Genomic DNA, 19,315 nt, shown 5'->3' on the forward strand with positions numbered 1-19,315 from the left:
ACGAGGGAACCGGAAGTGCTAAAACGCTAACGAACTTCCGTATTTTGGAATCATTACTTCACCGTTCTGTTGTCCATGCTGGCTTACTGGGACAGCTACTTCAGAGCAGAAAACTACAGAGCCATCATAAAAGGTACAGTTGGGTACTTTTATCAAAATGATCTTTTGTCATATTTGCTGAAACTGTCACTATATCCGAACAATCAATATCCACACATTGATATAATCTGTAAAAAAAGAATCCACATAGCTGAAGGAAAACATTCAATCTGAACTGAGGAGTCTCTAAAAGCAGCTGTCAATCATGTCAATCACTGCTTGTAAATTACTGCCAAACTAGGCAGCAGCCATTCACAGAGGACCAGCTCTCTGTCCTCAGCTGCTTTGCTTGACCTCCATAAGGCACAAACCAGGAAGTTGGCTGTGAGCACTGCGTAAGAGAAAAATTAAGGTTAATAATACTTCATTTTGAGGCAGACTTTTCTCGGACTGTCAGAGTCCTCACCTGGTGTGTCCGAGCAGCACGACCACAGACAAGGTGCCGTCTGGGAGAGATCTAAAGAGCGTCCGCAGGCGGCGGTCCAACTTCCCCATCATGAGACCCATTTCGTGGTCCTGCATGGATCAAAAATTGATGTGTTCAGTAAATTATAAACTGTACAGATCTGAAATCACAAACATACTAATGTCTCATGTGTACTTTACAGTTTTTTTGCGTTGTGTCTGAGTCCAATGAGTCCAAAAGCATATTCACTGTGCTGTCTGTATGCAGTCAGCTGGATTAACTTTCAGATTGAAATGTTTTCATCAAAGAAGTGAGACATGTCAACATTAGACACACAAAGCCAGCCTTCACATCAAAAGCTTAGTTTTCTCTCTGAGATTTTAGTCTAGAAAGTATCTACTGAGGATTGACTGAGCCTGCAAGCTGAAAGGCAGAATAATCAGAGAACTGATGTTCAAGCAGCCGTGTAGAAGTAAGTATACAAGACTATAGCTACACTTGTACCCTGACTTAGCTGTAATGCTCACGCCAAAAACAACATTTCTGAATGGATGAAAATAGAGAGACAATTATTCTTAAGAGCATCCATGACGCTAATGGGGCAAAAGAAAAACTTTGACAACTGAGCTGTGGCTCAGGTGGCAGAGTGGGTCATCCTTTAATTGCAAGGTTGGGGGTTTGATCCCAGTCAACATGTCTATGTATCCTTGGGCAAGATACTGAACCCCAAATTTCTCCCGATGGCTGTTCCATTGGTGTGTAAATGTGTATGAATGGTTAAAAACTGAGTAGCAGGTGGCACCTTGTGTGGTAGCCACCAGTGTGTGAATGTGTGTGTGTGTGTGTGAATGGGTAAATGTGATTTGTAGTGTGAAAGTGTTACACATGCAGGTCCATTTACCATTTGCCAGTCTGTCAGGTAAAGGGCGATTTAGTCAGACTTTGCTCAACTTTCACCAGTCAAAGCTGTACTTTGTAAGGCTCCGCTATAGTGAAACATGTTGGCATTCTAACAAAGAAAAGACACTGGCAGACGGATACAACTTCCATTTTCACAGACATGAAATCCTTTTTCTAAGCAGTGACTTTAGGACTGTGTGACAACCACCTGGAGTCAATACACTGAACTGTCACACTGTCTTTACCTGAGAACTGGTATGCATGTGGGTCCTGTCTTCATCCTCTGCTGCTTCCTCGTCAGGATCCACTGTTTTCATTGGTGTTGTCATGGCAACCCATGAGGGTAAATGGGTTGGAGTTAGAGATGGACAGATGAGGTATTTTTCCTTAAGAAGACTCTTAGAGGAGCTGAGGGCCATGTGTTTGCCCTCTGAGCTCTCAAACTCTGTCAACCACAGACACTTGTGTTAGAAGCTTTGAACTCCACACATACAGTCCAACAAGGGATAACTAATCATTTGTAACTCACTTATGTATGCATGTTTTGCATGTTTTCCATGCTCGGCAGGGAGGACGACTCTCTCCACCGTACCAAAGTGACAGAATGTCTCTCTGACCGTCTCCTCAGACAGTTTGGACTTTGTGGTAGTCGCGGGCTGCAACTGTTGACCGTTTACTTGAGCTGAGGGAAAACTGTCCACTGTTGTAACAGAAGTAACGCCTGAGCATTTTCCATCTGACGTGTGTCCATTGACCCTCGCAGGAATGTGCATCCTCTCAAGCATACTGGGCTTTACTTTGACTGCATAGAGTTGACTGGCGTTAAAACTGTCATCCATCAAAGCATCAAGAGTCAGATCCAAGTCCAGCATTGACTCGTAAACAGGCCTCTGGACCTAAAAAAGGTACACACAAGAGAAACAGGCTGGAGATACAGCAGTCTACAAAAGTTTTGGAATAACTTTAACTGTAATGTAAAGGGAATAAGTGATAGAAAAAGGGGAAAAGACATACTTTGATAGACTGTCCTTGCACATTAACTCCATTCAGAATTTTTAAAGCCAGCATAGCTCCCTCAAGCAGCTCAAACTCTACCTCTGCATGAACCTGGTGACCAAACATTGTCAGAAAATATAGTTGAGATAAAGTACATCCAAAAGGAGGAAAAACAGCATTTACAGCAGTAATTATCACCATGTCTTCAGAGGTATTCAGTTGTTGTGTTAATCTGTAACAAAAACACAAAGAGAAGTTTAATAAATGCAAAGTAAAGGTGAAATATACCCTGACAGCTGTGTTAAGTATTTTGGTTTTCCGAACCGGTCCACAGCAACAAAACAGCCGCCTCACTTCTCTCTCCGAGAAACCTGCAGGGAACGGGCCGGCAAACACTACACACATATCTCGAAGGTTTGCACACACCTGCAGGATAAACAAAAACATCAAATATTGCATTTAAACCACGCTTAGACACTTAAAACTTCTGAATAAATGCCTCACCCTGTGGTTCTGCTGCTCCTGATAAGGGAGGCACTTTTTAAGATGGTCTGAGAGGGAGGAAAACTGGAGCACTGAGAGGAACGGACACTTGGACTGTCTTCTGAAAGAGGCCATCACCTGAAGGAGACGAGATAAAGTAACAGAGGCAGAGAAAAGGAAAAGGGGGAGTTAAAGGAAAGGAAAGGAAAAAAAGAAAGACACAGGTTTTATAGTGAGTGGAGGTAAAAGAGGATAAGGGCTACAATACACGTATATTGACCTAGAACATAGTAACAGATGTGTTTGGGGGGAAGTGGGCAGGGGACAGGGACCGCAGGGCAGGCTGTGTGTCCAGCATTTATACATGACAGCACCGTGACAGGAGACAATATCCAGTTTACATTATCAAGGTGTAACCAGTGTCAGTGACAGGCTGTATGGAGACAAACTTTGAACATGATGTCCCCTCTCATAGGGGGAACGTGAATTTATTAATCTTGTATCTTACCAAACATTTGTGGATCATAACATATCAGGTATGACAGTATTCTCATACTGTATGCTCAAGTTCAAAATAAAACAAAACTCCTCTATTAACATCAGTTTTTGAGCCATCACAAAGGCTAAAATGAGGCCTGAGGGCTTGTTTTTCACCTCGCTGATTTCCAAAAATGCCTTTTGCTAGGTGCTTTTGTTGATCATATATGGCCCCTACAAGCTAGTAAGAGGAGTGAGGAATCAGCAGTCAATAACAGGTTTTTCATCTTCTGCTTTTTTGGGGCCGGGTCACGATAACAGAAGGCTGAGCAAAGCATTCCAGACATCCCTCTCCCCAGAAACCTTTTCTAGCTCCTCCTAAGGGATGCTCAGGTGTTCCCAGGCCTGAGAGATATATAATCCCTCCAGCATGTTATGGGTCCACCCCAGAGCCTCCTTCCAGTTGGGACATGCCAGGAAAAACTCTAATGGGAGGCACCCAGGAGACGTCCTTATCAGATGCCCAAACCACCTCAACTGGCCCATTTGGACACGAATGAGCAGCAGCTGTACTTCCAGCTCCAGCACCCCTAATGTCTCACCTCTTTATCAGAGTTGTACCACAGCTGATTGGACAGATCCAGGGTGATTTCAGAGCGTTTTCCTATAAAGGCTACAGACCGGCCAAGTGTCTGTAGGATGTCGGAAAACCTGAACAAGAGACAAAGACAGAGAGTCTGTGAGATTTTGCTTCAGCAGACTGTGCGCTGAGATGGGTTTCACTTTGTCAATGAAGAACAGAATTCTTCTATAGACGTATTGATAGGTTTTTAATATTTTCATTAGAGATAGAAGAAATATTTTTCCAACAAGTCTATAATTTATCATAGAAGCAAAATACCTATAGGAACGATAAGGTTTACCCAACCAGGCATGGACATGGTATAAGCAGCTGTAGTCAGATGTAAAGAATAGAGAGAGGTTTGCAGATTGTATAACATATTGCACCTGTGACTCGGTGTGGGTGCAGGTGCACAATCAGTGCACTCCTCTGTGATCGTATATCCCCATAGCTCCTCCAGATGAAGTTCTACAACCTGACAGTGAGCATACACAGAAAATGTTAGATAAATTTGTGCGTGTGTGTATTAGTGCGTGTGTTAAAAAAGCGACGTGTTACCTGACGAGGTCCTGTTCTAATAAAGTACTGAGCCAGCTCCAGTGCTGCCACAGCATCCTCAATGGGATTATGTCCACTCTTTTCTTCAGTTTGTATTTGCCTCCTGGGACACAAGTGGGAAATTTAATTATAAGCTGTGGTAGGTGACAGAGACAGAGAGACAGGGAGGCAGGGAGACAGAGAGAAAGAGCGACAACTCACTTCAGCACTGTCTCAGCCAGGACCTTCAGCTTAAACCTCTGTCCGAACTCTCTCCTATACAGCAGCGAGGTGTCGATGACATGCTGGTGGATCAGCTGCAGGGAGGACGCAAACACAATACAGGTCACAACTTCAAACTTCTTATAAGAAAAACGGTTCTGTATTTGAGAGAGACACTGCAAACTTAAAATATCTATCTATATCTGAAAAATGTAACTTCAAAATAATAGCTGGCATGAAGAAAATCACTTTTTTCAGACAGTATTAACTCACTTTCAGAGCCATGAGGTCATTGTCAAGTGAATGCCCCACTAGAACCGCATCCTTCGGCAACAGCGTCCTGAGCTTCACCTGAACGTCCCGCAGGGTGGTTGTGATTGGTCGCAACATTGCTGCAGTTATACCAGAGAACCTATCAGAGGGCAGCCAGCAACACAGGGAACAAAAATGTGTTTTATTATTTTAATACTGTGATTGATGGTTATCCAAAACTAGTTCTAGTTTTGTAATTCAAGTAATTTGATTGGACAAGAGGCACCGGATGAGTGCTGATGGTGAATACATCACTGGGACTTTTAACTATGCATGTATTGCTCCACTTTACAGGTGATCTAAAGCATTAATTATAGCATTATTAGCCTCCATTAACGCTAGTTATACCATGCGAAAAATATTTTCACAAATAACATTTGAGTTAAATTATGCATATTTGTGTACCTGGTGAGGTAGTTGAGGATTCGGTTCTGAGGTTTGACCAGCTCATCCATCACACAGTTCCCATCACTGTCCACCAGAGAGACACGAGCCAACTCATTTCCCGTCTTTGTTAGACACTGAAACACAACAAGAACACACTGATTAACTGCTGGAAACCTTAGAATAATTTACGACACAAAATTCTATCAACATCTTGCCCACAAAAGTGATAATATCACCATTACATGGGGTGGAGAGATGCTGAATAGACGAGATGGCGCTAGAGAGCAGAAACCAAATGATAAATAAAATATTGTGATGTAGTGATGTGATGTAGCACAATATGTCAGGTGGTAAATATCTGTCAAACTGGACCGCGACTAACATAAATATGCTTAAAATTAAAATAGCATTCTGTGAACTGCAACTGGTTGTTCTTACCTTATAAAAACGGCAAACACATTTTTTAAACTAAAGCATATTTATAGTTCTTACAGTATTATAGTGTCACATTTAATATAAAAGACAACATATTATAAAATCGTATCTAGAATAACCAAAATTCAGCAAGTGTATTTATATCATATTGCTAAAAATAAATGTGTAAAATTGGTGTATCGTAGCTCGAGAAACTGTCACAATAACGGCACCTGTCTTTCAGAGATGTACGTCGTTGATATGGATTTGTCAAAATGTTCTGCAGCATTGATTTTTTGAAAATACATAACTGGTAATGAAGTATATAACTGAGAGCATCTCACCATTTCACAGTCGAGCCCATACAGAGGGCTGCTGTCGGTCACGCAGTCAACACTCTCTGTGCACGCAAAGTCCTCAAAGCCTGGCATTCCTGAGTCAACAGAAACGAAAAGTGAGAACGGTGAAAGAGACAGCAACCCACAGAGTTTGAGACCACGCTAACCCAGCTGAAGTTTTCACGCCCAAAAACCGAGCTTAAGAAAAATCGAAAATCACTGGTCTGTAACATACAGTATGCCTGCTAAGATTTAGTCTGGAGCAGAGTGGCTCTGAGGAAAAGCTGTGACACAAAAAAATTTAGTATGGATGTAAACAGAGAGAGAGACTCACCTTTGACAGGGTAGTGTCTCTTGATCATCTCCTCCTGGGTAAGAACATAAGCAGTCAGTCCTCTCCTCTTTGTCCCAAACTTGGTGATTATTGGATGAATTGTCAGTGCTGAAACAGTATGCAATAACACACACACACGCACACACACACACACACACAAAAACTACATTGAAAACAGAGCCAGTAACTAAACAGTGCAGTATTTTTGACTAGATGCCCGAATGAAAAAATGTCCGAATGAAAAAATGTGTTTGGATGAATATTAGAGCATTCAGAGGATAATTCATTGCACACAAGATGATTATTTTGACATTCAAATGTAATGTGGATATGAGACATTCATTGTTTATCTTAATACCTATAACAATTCATTAATTTCAGAGCATATCCGAACATTTAACTCTATAGCACCCATTTAAAACAGGGCACAGGTGAAATTTACAGTCTAAGATAATATGTAGAATCATGTCATACCGATGATGCATTCATATATTGCTCAGGTCTACACATAATACTCACCTTTGTGCAATTCACTGCTTTCACTGTGTCTTTGGGAATGAAACAGACCATCTGATTTAGGAACTTCACTGCCGAAAATTCCTGACACCACATCAGTAGATGATGGAGTAAAAGTCATCCTCTAATCAAGACAGAAAAATTACAAGAAAACCTGTGTTTACCCAAGACATTGACACTGCTGTGACCGTGTCAGAGACACGTTTCATTGGCATGTTTCATTGACATGTTTAGCCTATATGTTTCTGTCATAAATTCATGATTTTTTGAGTTTATACAGTCATTATAAGTGATTAAAAATGTAATAGATAAGAGGATAAAGGGGTAAAATGTTGAAAATGTTTCTCAAATATACCACCCTTAAAACATTTTAGAAATTAAGTGCTCTTTATGTAAGATTTATTGCAAAGTTTAAAATGTAACAGGTCACATGATCAGAGTTTAGTTAAGGGCAAACACCAACCAACATAGACACAGAGGACAGGCAACCGGCCCCAAAATGACCTCATTCCTTACACGTTCCTATTCTGCCAGTACATTTCCATCACCTCTGGTTACTTACAGTGGTGTAGTTGGTCCTGAGGTGTCGCAGGGTGAGGTAATGTTTGTAAAAGTGGCCCTGGGTCAGGCCCTCAATGATCACCACATTTACAGCTTTAATGCTCTTCTGATGGTGGAGACGACACCAACTACAAGAGACACAGGGGGGACAAAGATGAGATGACTTGAAGAGTATAAGTGGTGCAGACTATTAAGGGATCATTTAGATTATTGTGAGAGCACAGGGACACACTAAAAGTGCATTACAGAGAGTTATTTGATGAGAGCTGATGAAGTAGATCACATCTTATTGCCATAGTCATTACCTGGGCTGTTTAATGCCACCTGTTTTCCCGAGAGCTGCATAATGCAGCAGCTCTGTCAGCTCATTCTGTGTAATGGGTTGTCGAAGGCGGTCGAGCAGCACAGAGATCCTCGGTGAGCAGGAGGAAGGTCCACACTCCAGTGTCTCCTCACTTTCCTGACCAGTTTTTAATCTTTTGGCATCCTCGTGTGCTGTGGGGGAGTTGTTCTTTCTTTTCTTTCTGTTGCATGTTGCTCCTGCTGCTGCTGATGATGATGACGAAGGCTCCATGTTTAAGCTGATGTTCCTACTGGGAGATTTTTTTAAGTTATTTGAAATGACATTGTCTCATGGCAATCAACTTAAGAAATTGTATCATTTCAGCAAAAGGTTATCTATGTCTAAGATCTACACATATTCCTCTTGAAATGTGCCTTGTTTTTTATTTGTGAAGGTAGAACAGGGGAGTTAACTGTGTTTAGTCAACTAGAGCTGGATGTTAAAGCTCAATAGGGTTTGCGTGTTTGTAACTTTGAATGTCAAATACTGCCAGTCATGCTGTAAGTGTTGTATTCTCTGATCAGATATTCCCTAATTTAAATCATAATTTTCGACTGTATTTTAGAGTGCAGCTGCATTGTGCAAAGACAAAATAAATTATGAAAATAGTTTCATGCTTTCATTAATTAAAAAAAAAAAAAAAAACATCTCTCTTATGTCTTTCGAACTCCCGTTTCAGGAAACTACAATTGATTTAATGTAGTAATTCTGCCGGTAAACGCCATCATACATCATCATGTCTGAGACGAAAAAGAGAAATGGGTTTGTAGAAACACATCTTGACAGTATGAGGCACTGAGACAAGATGTGTTTTAGTATAAGTATCATATTGGCATCAATATTTAAACTTTTCAAAAGATAGGCTACCCCAATTGGCAATTATTTGGATAACTGATATTCTGGAACAACTTCATCCTTCACCTGGTGAGACTGAATATCTTTTAGAAATTATAGAATAGATCATAATGCTGATTGAGCTACTTACTAGATTATACTAGCTGTTAACAGAGTGGTTATCAGGATAAGTAGATTATATATTGTTGTCTTTGTCGTATTTTATCCTATTATGAGAGGGATATTTGCATTAAAAGCACATCTACTTACTACATAAGTGGCTTGTTTTATTTGTGCTGAAATTTCCAGGTAAATAAAGTAAGTTTCAGCTATATATCTGCAGACGCAAGTGAACTCATTGCAGTGTCTGTTACAATCCACATACAGGGAATATGACATGTTACAGATGCACAAAGAACTTAAGTCAGAAATAAGAGTAACAGTTACACAGGAAACACTACAGACTTACTTGCTAGCTAATACATTAAAAATACACATTTGCACGTATAAAATTATAATTTGAGATGATATATTAGTTGGATATAAGTAATTAGAAAAAAATGTATATACCAGATGTTATTCGTACTGCGGACTCCACGTAAATGTTTTTCTACCACCGGTATAAACACATGGCTAAAGAGCAGAAACCCTACGGTTACAATACTGATATAAAGAAACAAATAATAAAAGCGCTACTTCTGGTTTGTGGCTTTAAAAATAAAGTAATGTATAGCCTGTTGTAGTGTCTTTACGTCTGTAAGTGTAGTTAAAACTGCGTATATTTTGACATATGTATTATAATTTCTACATAACAGAATCACACGGACGCTGTATCGGCATAAAAAAAGTTGAATTCGGTTCGTGTAATGTTGTCTAAAGAAATTAATGCTTTTGTTTTGATGGAAAAACAGTAAAACCGGAAATGCGCAACATTCCAACTTTCCGATTTTTCTGTGATCGATTACATGTTTCCGCGTGCGATTTCACTGACTTAGCAGCCGTAATTAATCAAGCCTAGACGGAAGGATGAGCTTTTAAAAAACAGCGCGACTTTTGCTGCGTTTTCTAACTTAGACCCTTTCTTTAGTTTAACTGTTTTTGCGGAGTTAACTGAAGTCAAAGCCAACGTTATGTCTACAAAGAAACTGGCCAAGTAAGTAACTGTTTCCGTTTGTGTTTAGCGTTAGCTACTAGGAGCACAAAGAAACGCGAGCTATTGAAAGTTTTTAACAACCAGCGTTAGCTAGGTTCTAAATTTGTGTTAAACTGAGTGCTTAATATAACTTAAACATGAAAAACTAACATCTGTTTTGAAACGGATTAACAGTATTAGCCCATACACATTTCATTTAGGTAACGCTGGTAGTAGGCGAGTAACATTACTGCGTTTCTAACAGAGGCTCTTGAATCCTTCCTGCCTCCACAGAGAATTGGGATTATTGAGGCAGCGGTCCTCTAATGGGTCAAAGAAATCATTATTATCAAGTAAGTAGAATTCTTTTAGTTAATGTTGTGTTATCTCGACCCCCCTGTCTGTACATTTTTACACTATTGCACCTGTGGCTTTACAACACTGTCTGATTTCTTTCAGGTCAAATATTTTCATATCTGATTGTGATTGATTTTGAGTCCACTTGCTGGAGAGAAAAAAACAACTACAGCCAGGAAATAAGTAAGTAGTAATTTAATATGTTACATGCAGTGTGATTTGTTCTTTTTCACCTTTATTGCTGATAACATACATGTCCCTCTTTCTTCCCTCTGCACAGTTGAGTTTCCTGCTGTTCTGCTGAACACGTCCACAGGGGAGGTCGAGTCCGAGTTTCATAATTATGTACAACCTCAAGAGCATCCCATTCTGTCCGGGTTCTGCACTGAGCTGACCGGGATTACACAGGTGACTGTGCAGGCGTAAATACACTGCTCAAACAAACCAGTACACTTCTGCTGCAGTATACTGACTATTCTTTTACACAACATCTAACAGTTTCATTGTTCTGTCTCACAGATGCAAGTTGAGGCAGGGATCCCCCTTCAGATCTGTCTTTCTCGGTTCAGCCGCTGGCTGCAAAACCTGCAGCTCGAGAAGGGTGTGGTCTTTCCCAACAGACAACAGAGATCTTCTACACCTTCACCTTCTCAAAAGCTGTGTACTTTCCTCACATGGTCAGGTAAAAGTCAGTTACATTTCTCTACAACTCTGTTACTAAAAACTCATCACCGTCGGTCTCTGCCTAGTTAGTGATAATGTTACTTGGACTGAAGACAAGCGCACACTAAATATCAATTAGAGTGCAATTTTTTTTATCTTCAAACACTACAAATCTTGAATAAGAGCACTGACTCATCTGGCTCTGTGGCTCTGTTGCATTATGTGCTGTGAAAAAAAGCTGCCTTACCACAATAGTGTTCTATTTTTACTGTGTTGGATTTTTTTATTTATTTTCAAATGAAGTAATGAATTTTGACAAAAACACAAATGATTAATTTGAACGTGCCTCCACCTGCGTTGCGTATCAGACTGGGATCTTGGAGTTTGTTTGCAGTACGAATGTAAACGCAAGCAGCTCCACAAACCTGATGTGCTCAACAGCTGGATAGACCTGAGAAGCACCTACAGGGTAAGCAGAAGCTCAGCTGCTTCATCTTTAAATCTCTCTTTCTGTTGCTTTTTCTTTCTTGTGCTTATGGCTGCACCTAACCAATGTTTTAGCAATTGTAATGTGTGCCAAACATTTTTAGGATTGTTTGGTCTTTAAAATGAAATGCATTTTATAGTTAGGGCAAATTCCCATTGTAAGTTACCAAAGTAAAGTATTTGATTTGCTTGTTTGGTCTGCCTGCCAGTCCAAAAACTGAAAGGTATTCAAATAATATTGACAAGTAACCAGGAAAAGCAGCAAATGTTTACGTTTAATAAACTGTGACTAGAAAAAAGTACTTGTAACTTAATATTTACTGATAAAACTTCAAATAAATTAACTAAGTACTTGGGCTAGACCTAATTGTCTCGGCGCTACTCATGCTGAGATTAACCCCCATTTTTTGTGTATTTTTCAGCTGTTTTATGACAGGAAACCCAAAGGTCTAAACGGAGCGCTACAAGATCTGGGAATACAGTTTTCAGGGAGAGAACATTCTGGTATAAAAAAGCAAGTTATTTCATCAAAATGCTGTATATCAACGTAGTTAATACTCAGTCTAATCCTTTGTGTTTTGTCTTTCCTCTTTTCTCAGGTTTGGATGACTCCCGAAACACAGCTCATTTGGCAGCGAGAATGATGTCGGATGGGTGTGTGATGAAGATAACTAGAAGTCTAGAGAGGGTGAGTGGCCGTCGTCCAACGATGCATCCCAACACCTAAATCCCATGAGCCCCCCCCCTTCTATCTCCCCGGGCACAAACTGTCTTGGATGATGGCCAAATGGAAATTTTTAAGGATGGAGCTTGTTTAGTTCAAAAAGATCCAACATGTAATATTTATGATTGTAGAGAGACTTTTTTTTGATTAATAAATAAATACATAAATACATAACTGAGCTGCAAATCATAAATGCTGATATTCATGACCTTTACATGATTAGCTTTTAGACAGTTGTGTTTGAACTTCTCACAAGAGAAAAAAAGGAGCAAGATAAATGAACACAACGTGTAGCACCAGTGACTGCTGACAGAATTTAATTGAGGTTCAAGAATAATCAGAGATGAGTGATATTTCATGAATCCCTGATTATAACTCTAATCTTATCTTCTCGTAGACCCCGTCAATGGTCAGACCCATGTTTGGAAATACAGCTGCAGACAGCAAAAAAGAAAAATCCAATGACAATAAAGAGGAAAACACACTTACCACAAATAAACCCGCATCATTCAAGAATCCCCCTAAATCATGTTCAGAGAAAATCACAAGGGATTTAGACACAAAGGAGAACTCAAGTTCTGTTCAAATCTGTCAAAGCCTGATTGCACCAAAGACTGTGCTGAATGGTACAACTACACCACCCTGGGGACGCAGCAAGAGGTCAGCAGCTGCTGTCGCTAATATGTCCTCTTCAGTCCTGTTAAATCATTCTTCAGCTTCCAATAACAACAACAGCAGCAGCAGCCTTGTTCTGTGTTCAACGACTGTGGGTTGCATTTTAAATCAGCCTCCGCCGAACCAGCCCTCCAACTCAGGAGCAACAGTAAAGGGTGTGGAAGAAGAAGAGGATGCTGAAATTTTCGTGGAAACAGAGGAAAGGTGTGGATCATACGATGATGTGGTGCTGATGGGTGATGATGATGTGATCAGTGAAACAGAAAGAGAATTTGCTGTTGATTATGCGTCAGATTTTGACGGTGGATGTCATGTGTGGAAGGAGCCTAATGGTACACATTTAACAGGCGATCGGGATGATATAAGAGCAACAGTGAGCGTTGAAAACCACTTTAAAACTCAAAAGATAACTGGGGGATCATCAATGACGTCTCTGCCTACAAAGATGAGATCCCAAGTTAATGTGTATAATCACTTAAATAATAACAGGCAGCATTCAACAGTTTCAGAGCCCAAAAATTGTTTTGCTGTGCCTAAAACTGTAACTCGGGATTGCAAATCAAATCAGCGCAAAACAGGACTCAAGTCAGACGGGCCTTGTAAAAACTCTGAAACAAACACACCCTTTCTGTTCAGGCACAAACCCTTCATCCCAGAAAAGACCTCCACCCCTAATAACTCATTTACCAGACCCAAAGCAGTCATCACACAGCACACAAAGCTTAAAGAGACTCCAAAATCTTCCTTTACCATCTACACTGACCCAGCAAAACCCCCCCGTCCCTCCTCATGTGGCTCTTTTTCCAACAGCGTCCTTAACTCCCTGTCCACCAACACGCTCTCCTCGTTCATGAGCCGCTCCTCCGTTTCTATGACGACGAAAGGAGGACAGAGGGTCACATCCCCACTGTGTTCATGTGGACGTCGTGCAAAGCGTCAGGTCGTATCCAATGGTGGGCCAAACCACGGGCGAGGGTTTTACTGCTGTCCGGTCCGCCGGTCTGGCGGCGGGGGCAGGATCCAGAGGGGCTGTGAGTTCTTTCAGTGGGAGTCTGCTCTGATGCAGAGCGGCTCGCCTGCTGTCGGCTCCTCTGTCTCGCTCTGTCAGATGAACCAGAGCTGTCGGCCGTCACAGAGGTCAGCACTGAGAAAGAGCTGCTGACTCACTGTGGAGGAAAAGTAAAGCCGGGAGTGTTATGTCTCAGTCACATAGACGACTCACTGTGAAAAGTTTTCTCCAAAAGATCCTCAATGTAGTTTGTTTGTTAATTTGTTTCAGTCAAACCAACAACCACCAAGTCGATCTCCTTTTATCAGCTTCCTACAGCAGTACAAATCAAAGCCGTCGTGTTTATTGACTTAGTGAGTGGTCAATTTGATTTACTAATACCAGTCTGGACAATTAATTTTCTTTTATCATGTAAAAAGCCCCCATAAATCAATTTCATTTATTTTTGGATTTCACCTGATTGGAAAGTAAATATTTTTGAATGTTAAACTTATTTTGTAGGACATAAAAGTAATACAACTAATGAAATGAGTAAAAAAAATAATTGCATGTTAAATAGCGATGTGGATATTTTTAATCAACCAATAATGAGCACTGATACTAAATTAAATTTTCTATGTTTTATACAGTAATTATACTATATTGGAAAAGTGCATTCGAGATCAAATGAAATGTTACATAAATAATACAAGACTGTTTTAATCCTGACTTTATTTCATGTATTCATCTTTTGATTTCGCTCTCTGGCTATACGGTTTTTATTTGCGGTTGTGGAGGTTTTCATATCTTAGCAATACCACTTTGCATTCAAAATCATAAGTATGCAAAAGTATGTGCATTAAAATATTGTTACAATACCAGAAGTAAAAGTACTCATTATGCACATTAATCAATGCGGAAAATTAGTGCAGGAAGAGATTCACCAGAAAATGAAGGGGTTTAATAAAACAGCATAAAACCCCCGTTTTATATGTCCCTTATGCTTGTGTATAACCTTACAGCAATCATTGCAAATTATCCAAAGGTGCACAATGTTTCGCGAAAACATCTGAGGACGTTTGTCCCTCCTGACGCACCGTACAGGGCAAGCAAAAACGTGCTATGTTGTGACTGAATGAGACATTGCTCCGTGAAACATCTACAGTCTCGACTTTAACACACGTTTAGGCGGGCAGACGGTGTCGTCTTTTAAACTGCTTATGCATCTTACATTGTAGTCGCTGCAGCTTTAAAATCCCTGAAAACTTAGCCATAACTGTTAAGCTAACGGCTAATAACGCTGAGGGGGAGTAACCAAAACAACACGGTAGCCCGCTGGTGTTGAGTTTAAACGCAGGTTTCTGTTAGTACGAAAGCTCATCTGCTAACATGTCGGCCGTGTCCAACGACTCGAGGAAACGAAGCAAGAAGCGGTATGCGGCCGGACACCACAACAAGCGGTGGAAGGGCTCCCGGGAGCTGGAGGTGGGCATGCAGGGGATCCTCATCACATGCAACATGAACGAGAGGAAGTGCACTTTGGAGGCCTTAAATCTGCTCAATGAATACGCAGACGAGCTCTATGGGCCCGAGAAGGTCAGTCCGGCTCACTTTAATTTGTGAAAAACAATACATCTCTGTATTTGTTAGTTATTTACTTAGCATTTTACACATTTAAATCACTGTGCAAGTTGGAACAAGTGCAGACTAAAGTGCATATTTAACCATGTTTAATACTATTCTTAATTGCATATCGCTCCTGTGTAGTGCATAAAGGTAGCCAGAGTAAAAGCTTCTAAGTTTACACTTTCCCTTTATTATGGACTTGAATTAAACTGGTCAAGTTGGTTTTGACAAGTGTTTCTTAGCCAGGGGTTTCGAAATACCCAAAACCTGATATAATGCTTAAACAACTCATCGACAAGTTTGAGTAATGTTTGAATTGTTTAAGTTATTTTTCCAACAAAAGTGTCTAGATGAATTCCAACTTACCAAATGTGAGGAATTGCTGTAATAGCAAATTAATATGAGTGCTGTCTTTCCCTGATATTAAAGTAAAGTGATCTAAATTTCTGAACTTACCAGACATTATATCCGCATTATTGATGATTATCAAAAAGGCCTCTATCAGTATTGAGGTCTTTTGGTCCAAATTGTTGTCCAAACAATAATTGATTTTCTCCATATCGGCCAGCCCTGAATTATTGTAATTGTATTGTATTTATTTATTTATTTTGACAAAAAAGTAATTTAAATTACATCAAATTGCATTCAAAGTGTATGAGGCATTTTTTAGTACTTAACTATGGACTAATTAATTCATTGAAGTTGCTTGAAGAAAAAGCTGCTCTCGTGATCACAGTTGCAGGAAAATAATGAAAGCAGCAGTGAAGAAGAAGATGTTGATGAAGCGCTGAAGAAAGAAGTGGCACAGTTGAAAGCATCTGGAGCGAAACAGGAGGGGCGCTTCCAGGCTTTGGACAGCGGAGCAAACAATGTCATCTTCATCAAAACTCACAATCTGGGTAAGTCACTTTACTGAACAAGTCATTAATGCGATTTGCAGCCATTTATAAGTATTGTTGTCGCAATTTTTGTTTTTTTGTTTTTCCTCCTCTAGAGTCTGACAAGTTGGTGCATCACATCCTGTCTGATCTCTACACCACCAAGAAGAAAAAGTCACGTGTGATTCTTCGGATGCTACCGGTGAGAAGCTAAAATTTACATTCGTCAACATTCGTTATATAATAGATGCAGCATGAAGAGATGTTCAGAAACAGAGTTATTTCATTCATTAAATTATCGTTTGTTACAGTTGCTCCTATGTGTAAGCATAGAGGATTATAAGAAAATAAGGAGTATGTAAAAATATATTTTAAAAAAGTGCATTATGTGACAACCTATAACACAGTATCTCCATATAAAAATAAGAAATATGTACAAATATGTGTATAATTTTACAAGATGTTTGATATATAAATGCAAGAATAGTATAGAGTTTGTTGAAATGAATTGTCATTGTTTAATCATCTGTCATAACACTCAAATGTAATGTTAGAGTATAAATCAACACAAACAGTTTACAGCTTCCTGCTGTCTTCTGCAGTGCCTTTATCCTTGTTTTTTTCCGCATCCAGGTAACTGGAACATGCAAGGCCTTCCAGGATGACATGGTGAAGTACCTGACTACTTTCCTGGAGCCTTGGTTCAAAACTCCAAACTGTGGCACCTACCAGATCGCCTTCAAGGCTCGCAACAGCAGCCACAACAAGAGAGATGACATCATCAAGTCAATCGCAGGTAGTTATGGAATCAAGCTATTAGAGCCTGATGATATTGTTAAGTGAAAAAAAAACCTCTATATTCTTTATTTAACCAGGCAAAAGACTCACTGAGATTTAAAATGTCTTTTCTAAGAGCAACCTGGCCAAGAGGGCAGCTTTAAACATTGTTACAACAATAAATACAAACAAATACAGCTATCACACATTTCAAAGACTGAGCACAACCTTCAGTTAAAATGCAACACAAAACAATCAAATACATTAATATGTGCAATTTTCTATTCGGTGAATATTAGAGTAGCAGACACACTGACCAAAAGTGCTATTTTCTTGATCTTTTAAAAATGACTCAAATTCCTCGATAGTGATTAGATCAGATAGTTTCAGGTCCTTCTGTAAGTTATTCCAAGTAGAGGGGGCGGCATATTTAAACGTTTTTTGCCAAGTTCTGTGCGAACTTTGGGGACCAACATCAAGACAATACTGTGAGAGTGCAGCCCATATTGATTTTTGTGTTTAAACATACTGTATATTTACACAAATAAGAAGCAGCCAGCCCAAGTAGACTCTTATATATAAAAACCAACCAGTATGAGAGTCTGTGAACAGACAGAGAAACAAAGGAAATCAAAAGTGAATTTCACCTTTTTGATTGACCATGAATGTTTTTTTATTTGCAGGTCTCGTGGGGAAGCTGAACCCCAAGAACAAGGTTGATTTGACCAACCCAGAACTGACAATCATTGTGGAGGTCATCAAAGCAGTGTGCTGCATCAGTGTGGTAAAAGACTATACACTGTATAGAAAGTACAATGTTCAGGAGGTAGTGAAAGAGGACACACCAAAGCCTGATGTGACAGCAGCAAAAACAGAGACTAATGCAGCTGAGCAGAAGGAGAAACAGGACGCAGGGGACACGAACAAAGACGAGAAGAAAGGCGTCGAAGACAATGACGACAGTGTGCCACAAGACAACAAGGAGGCTGATAAGAGAGACGGTGGCGGGGAGTAGGAGCTCACATTTAGAGAGGCTGATTGTCAGATTTTAAATTTCTAAAAAAAGGAAAAAAAAGAAAACATCTCAAGTTCTGTTATATTGTAGTGCTTTTTGTTTGAAATTAAAGGTTCACAGCGAAGTCAGTTTTATTTTTCATGATGGATTTTATGATTTGACAAAGATTTGTAAGAATAATTTAATGTCATTTTCAGTATTCATAAACATAACTATGATACGTTGGTACCAGCTTCATTGAGATGTCCATTTTTAAGTAAATGATTCTGAATTAACCATACATATCACCATTCTGCAGCAAAACTGCCATCAGCTCACTTTTTAATGCTGAATTTGATTTTTCATTATTTTTTGCCATTTTTACTGAAAGAAATGGGTTTTATTCAGGTTAACTTATATGTTACATTTAGTAATCTCTGGTTTTTGTAACTGTTATTATCTGAAGCAGTTCCTAAAATAAAATTACCCGTGTTTGACTGTTTTTGCTGCATATCCTCATTTTATGGTACATAATGCTTCTGTGATTGACACTATAGGGGGTGAAAGTAGATGAGAGGTAAGAGGCATCAAAATGAACATAATGAAATAAGTAATTTGCATCTGAAAGATGTCCGTTCACATGCAGTTAAGCGTTTGACATTGTGTAATGTTTACACCGTCACTGAACTGGCACTTATTCTCTGCACCACAAGATGGAGTTAATCCCTCATTTGTAGAGACATGGTCATCTGTGTGACAGGTATAATGTGATTTTTGCTCAAGGATCTATAATTTATCAAAATCTGTGATACGATCTACTAATATTCTTTGCTGCATCACCTTCTGCTGTAAATATCAGTTTTCAGTTATTTTCTAAAAGTCTTGCAGGTGTCTGTACTTATGTGAATTTACATGTATTTGAGAGCAGAAAAGTAATTATCTGGATCAGTAACCACTATAATCTCACAACACACCTCACAATTTGTTATATTTTATCATTCATCAAAGATTTTTGTGAGAAACGTCCAGGATAATCACTCTCAAAATGAAATGAGAACGTATCAAAAAAGTGACAAGACTACATACTGATGCTTTGTCCTAATGACTACATGCTAACATGCCAATGATGGAAGAAGTATTCAGATCTTCTACTCAATTAAAAGTCCTAAAATAACAGTAAAAATACTCTGTCACAAGTAAAAGTCCTGCAGTCAAAATTTAACTTAAGTAAAAG

At 39.5% G+C, this 19,315-nt stretch overlaps 3 protein-coding genes across 4 annotated transcripts; 2 read left to right on the forward strand and 1 right to left on the reverse strand.

Moving 5' to 3' along the window:
• Positions 1-31: 31 nt before the first annotated feature.
• LOC121942497 (RNA exonuclease 5-like) lies at positions 32-9,434 on the reverse strand. Of its 2 annotated transcripts, none has more exons than XM_042485714.1 (19): positions 9,352-9,434; positions 7,910-8,197; positions 7,606-7,732; positions 7,047-7,167; positions 6,528-6,635; positions 6,200-6,288; positions 5,460-5,575; positions 5,016-5,154; positions 4,743-4,837; positions 4,542-4,644; positions 4,370-4,458; positions 3,964-4,072; positions 2,906-3,022; positions 2,690-2,827; positions 2,420-2,512; positions 1,935-2,301; positions 1,651-1,850; positions 506-615; positions 32-430 (listed from the first exon to the last, which is right to left on the reverse strand). In XM_042485714.1, the coding sequence occupies exons 2-19, from the start codon at positions 8,176-8,178 to the stop codon at positions 376-378; spliced, it is 2,445 nt and encodes an 814-aa protein (XP_042341648.1). In that variant the 5' UTR covers positions 8,179-8,197; positions 9,352-9,434; the 3' UTR covers positions 32-375. The 2 variants fall into 2 exon arrangements, with proteins under 2 accessions (XP_042341648.1, XP_042341649.1); XM_042485715.1 differs by having other exon boundaries at positions 7,910-8,194; positions 9,352-9,417.
• A 344-nt stretch (positions 9,435-9,778) lies between these two features.
• Positions 9,779-14,246, forward strand: eri2 (ERI1 exoribonuclease family member 2). Its single transcript, XM_042485565.1, has 9 exons — positions 9,779-9,934; positions 10,208-10,266; positions 10,373-10,453; positions 10,551-10,678; positions 10,790-10,952; positions 11,302-11,402; positions 11,842-11,923; positions 12,019-12,107; positions 12,541-14,246. The coding sequence occupies exons 1-9, from the start codon at positions 9,912-9,914 to the stop codon at positions 13,978-13,980; spliced, it is 2,166 nt and encodes a 721-aa protein (XP_042341499.1). The 5' UTR covers positions 9,779-9,911; the 3' UTR covers positions 13,981-14,246.
• A 663-nt stretch (positions 14,247-14,909) lies between these two features.
• Positions 14,910-18,583, forward strand: thumpd1 (THUMP domain containing 1). The gene is made up of 5 exons (XM_042485478.1): positions 14,910-15,402; positions 16,169-16,331; positions 16,427-16,512; positions 16,944-17,106; positions 17,771-18,583. The coding sequence occupies exons 1-5, from the start codon at positions 15,196-15,198 to the stop codon at positions 18,100-18,102; spliced, it is 951 nt and encodes a 316-aa protein (XP_042341412.1). The 5' UTR covers positions 14,910-15,195; the 3' UTR covers positions 18,103-18,583.
• The last annotated feature ends 732 nt before the right edge of the window (positions 18,584-19,315 follow it).

This window comes from Plectropomus leopardus, chromosome 4, assembly GCF_008729295.1.
Source record: "Plectropomus leopardus isolate mb chromosome 4, YSFRI_Pleo_2.0, whole genome shotgun sequence".
In the NCBI taxonomy this organism is placed as follows: Eukaryota; Metazoa; Chordata; class Actinopteri; order Perciformes; family Serranidae; genus Plectropomus; species Plectropomus leopardus.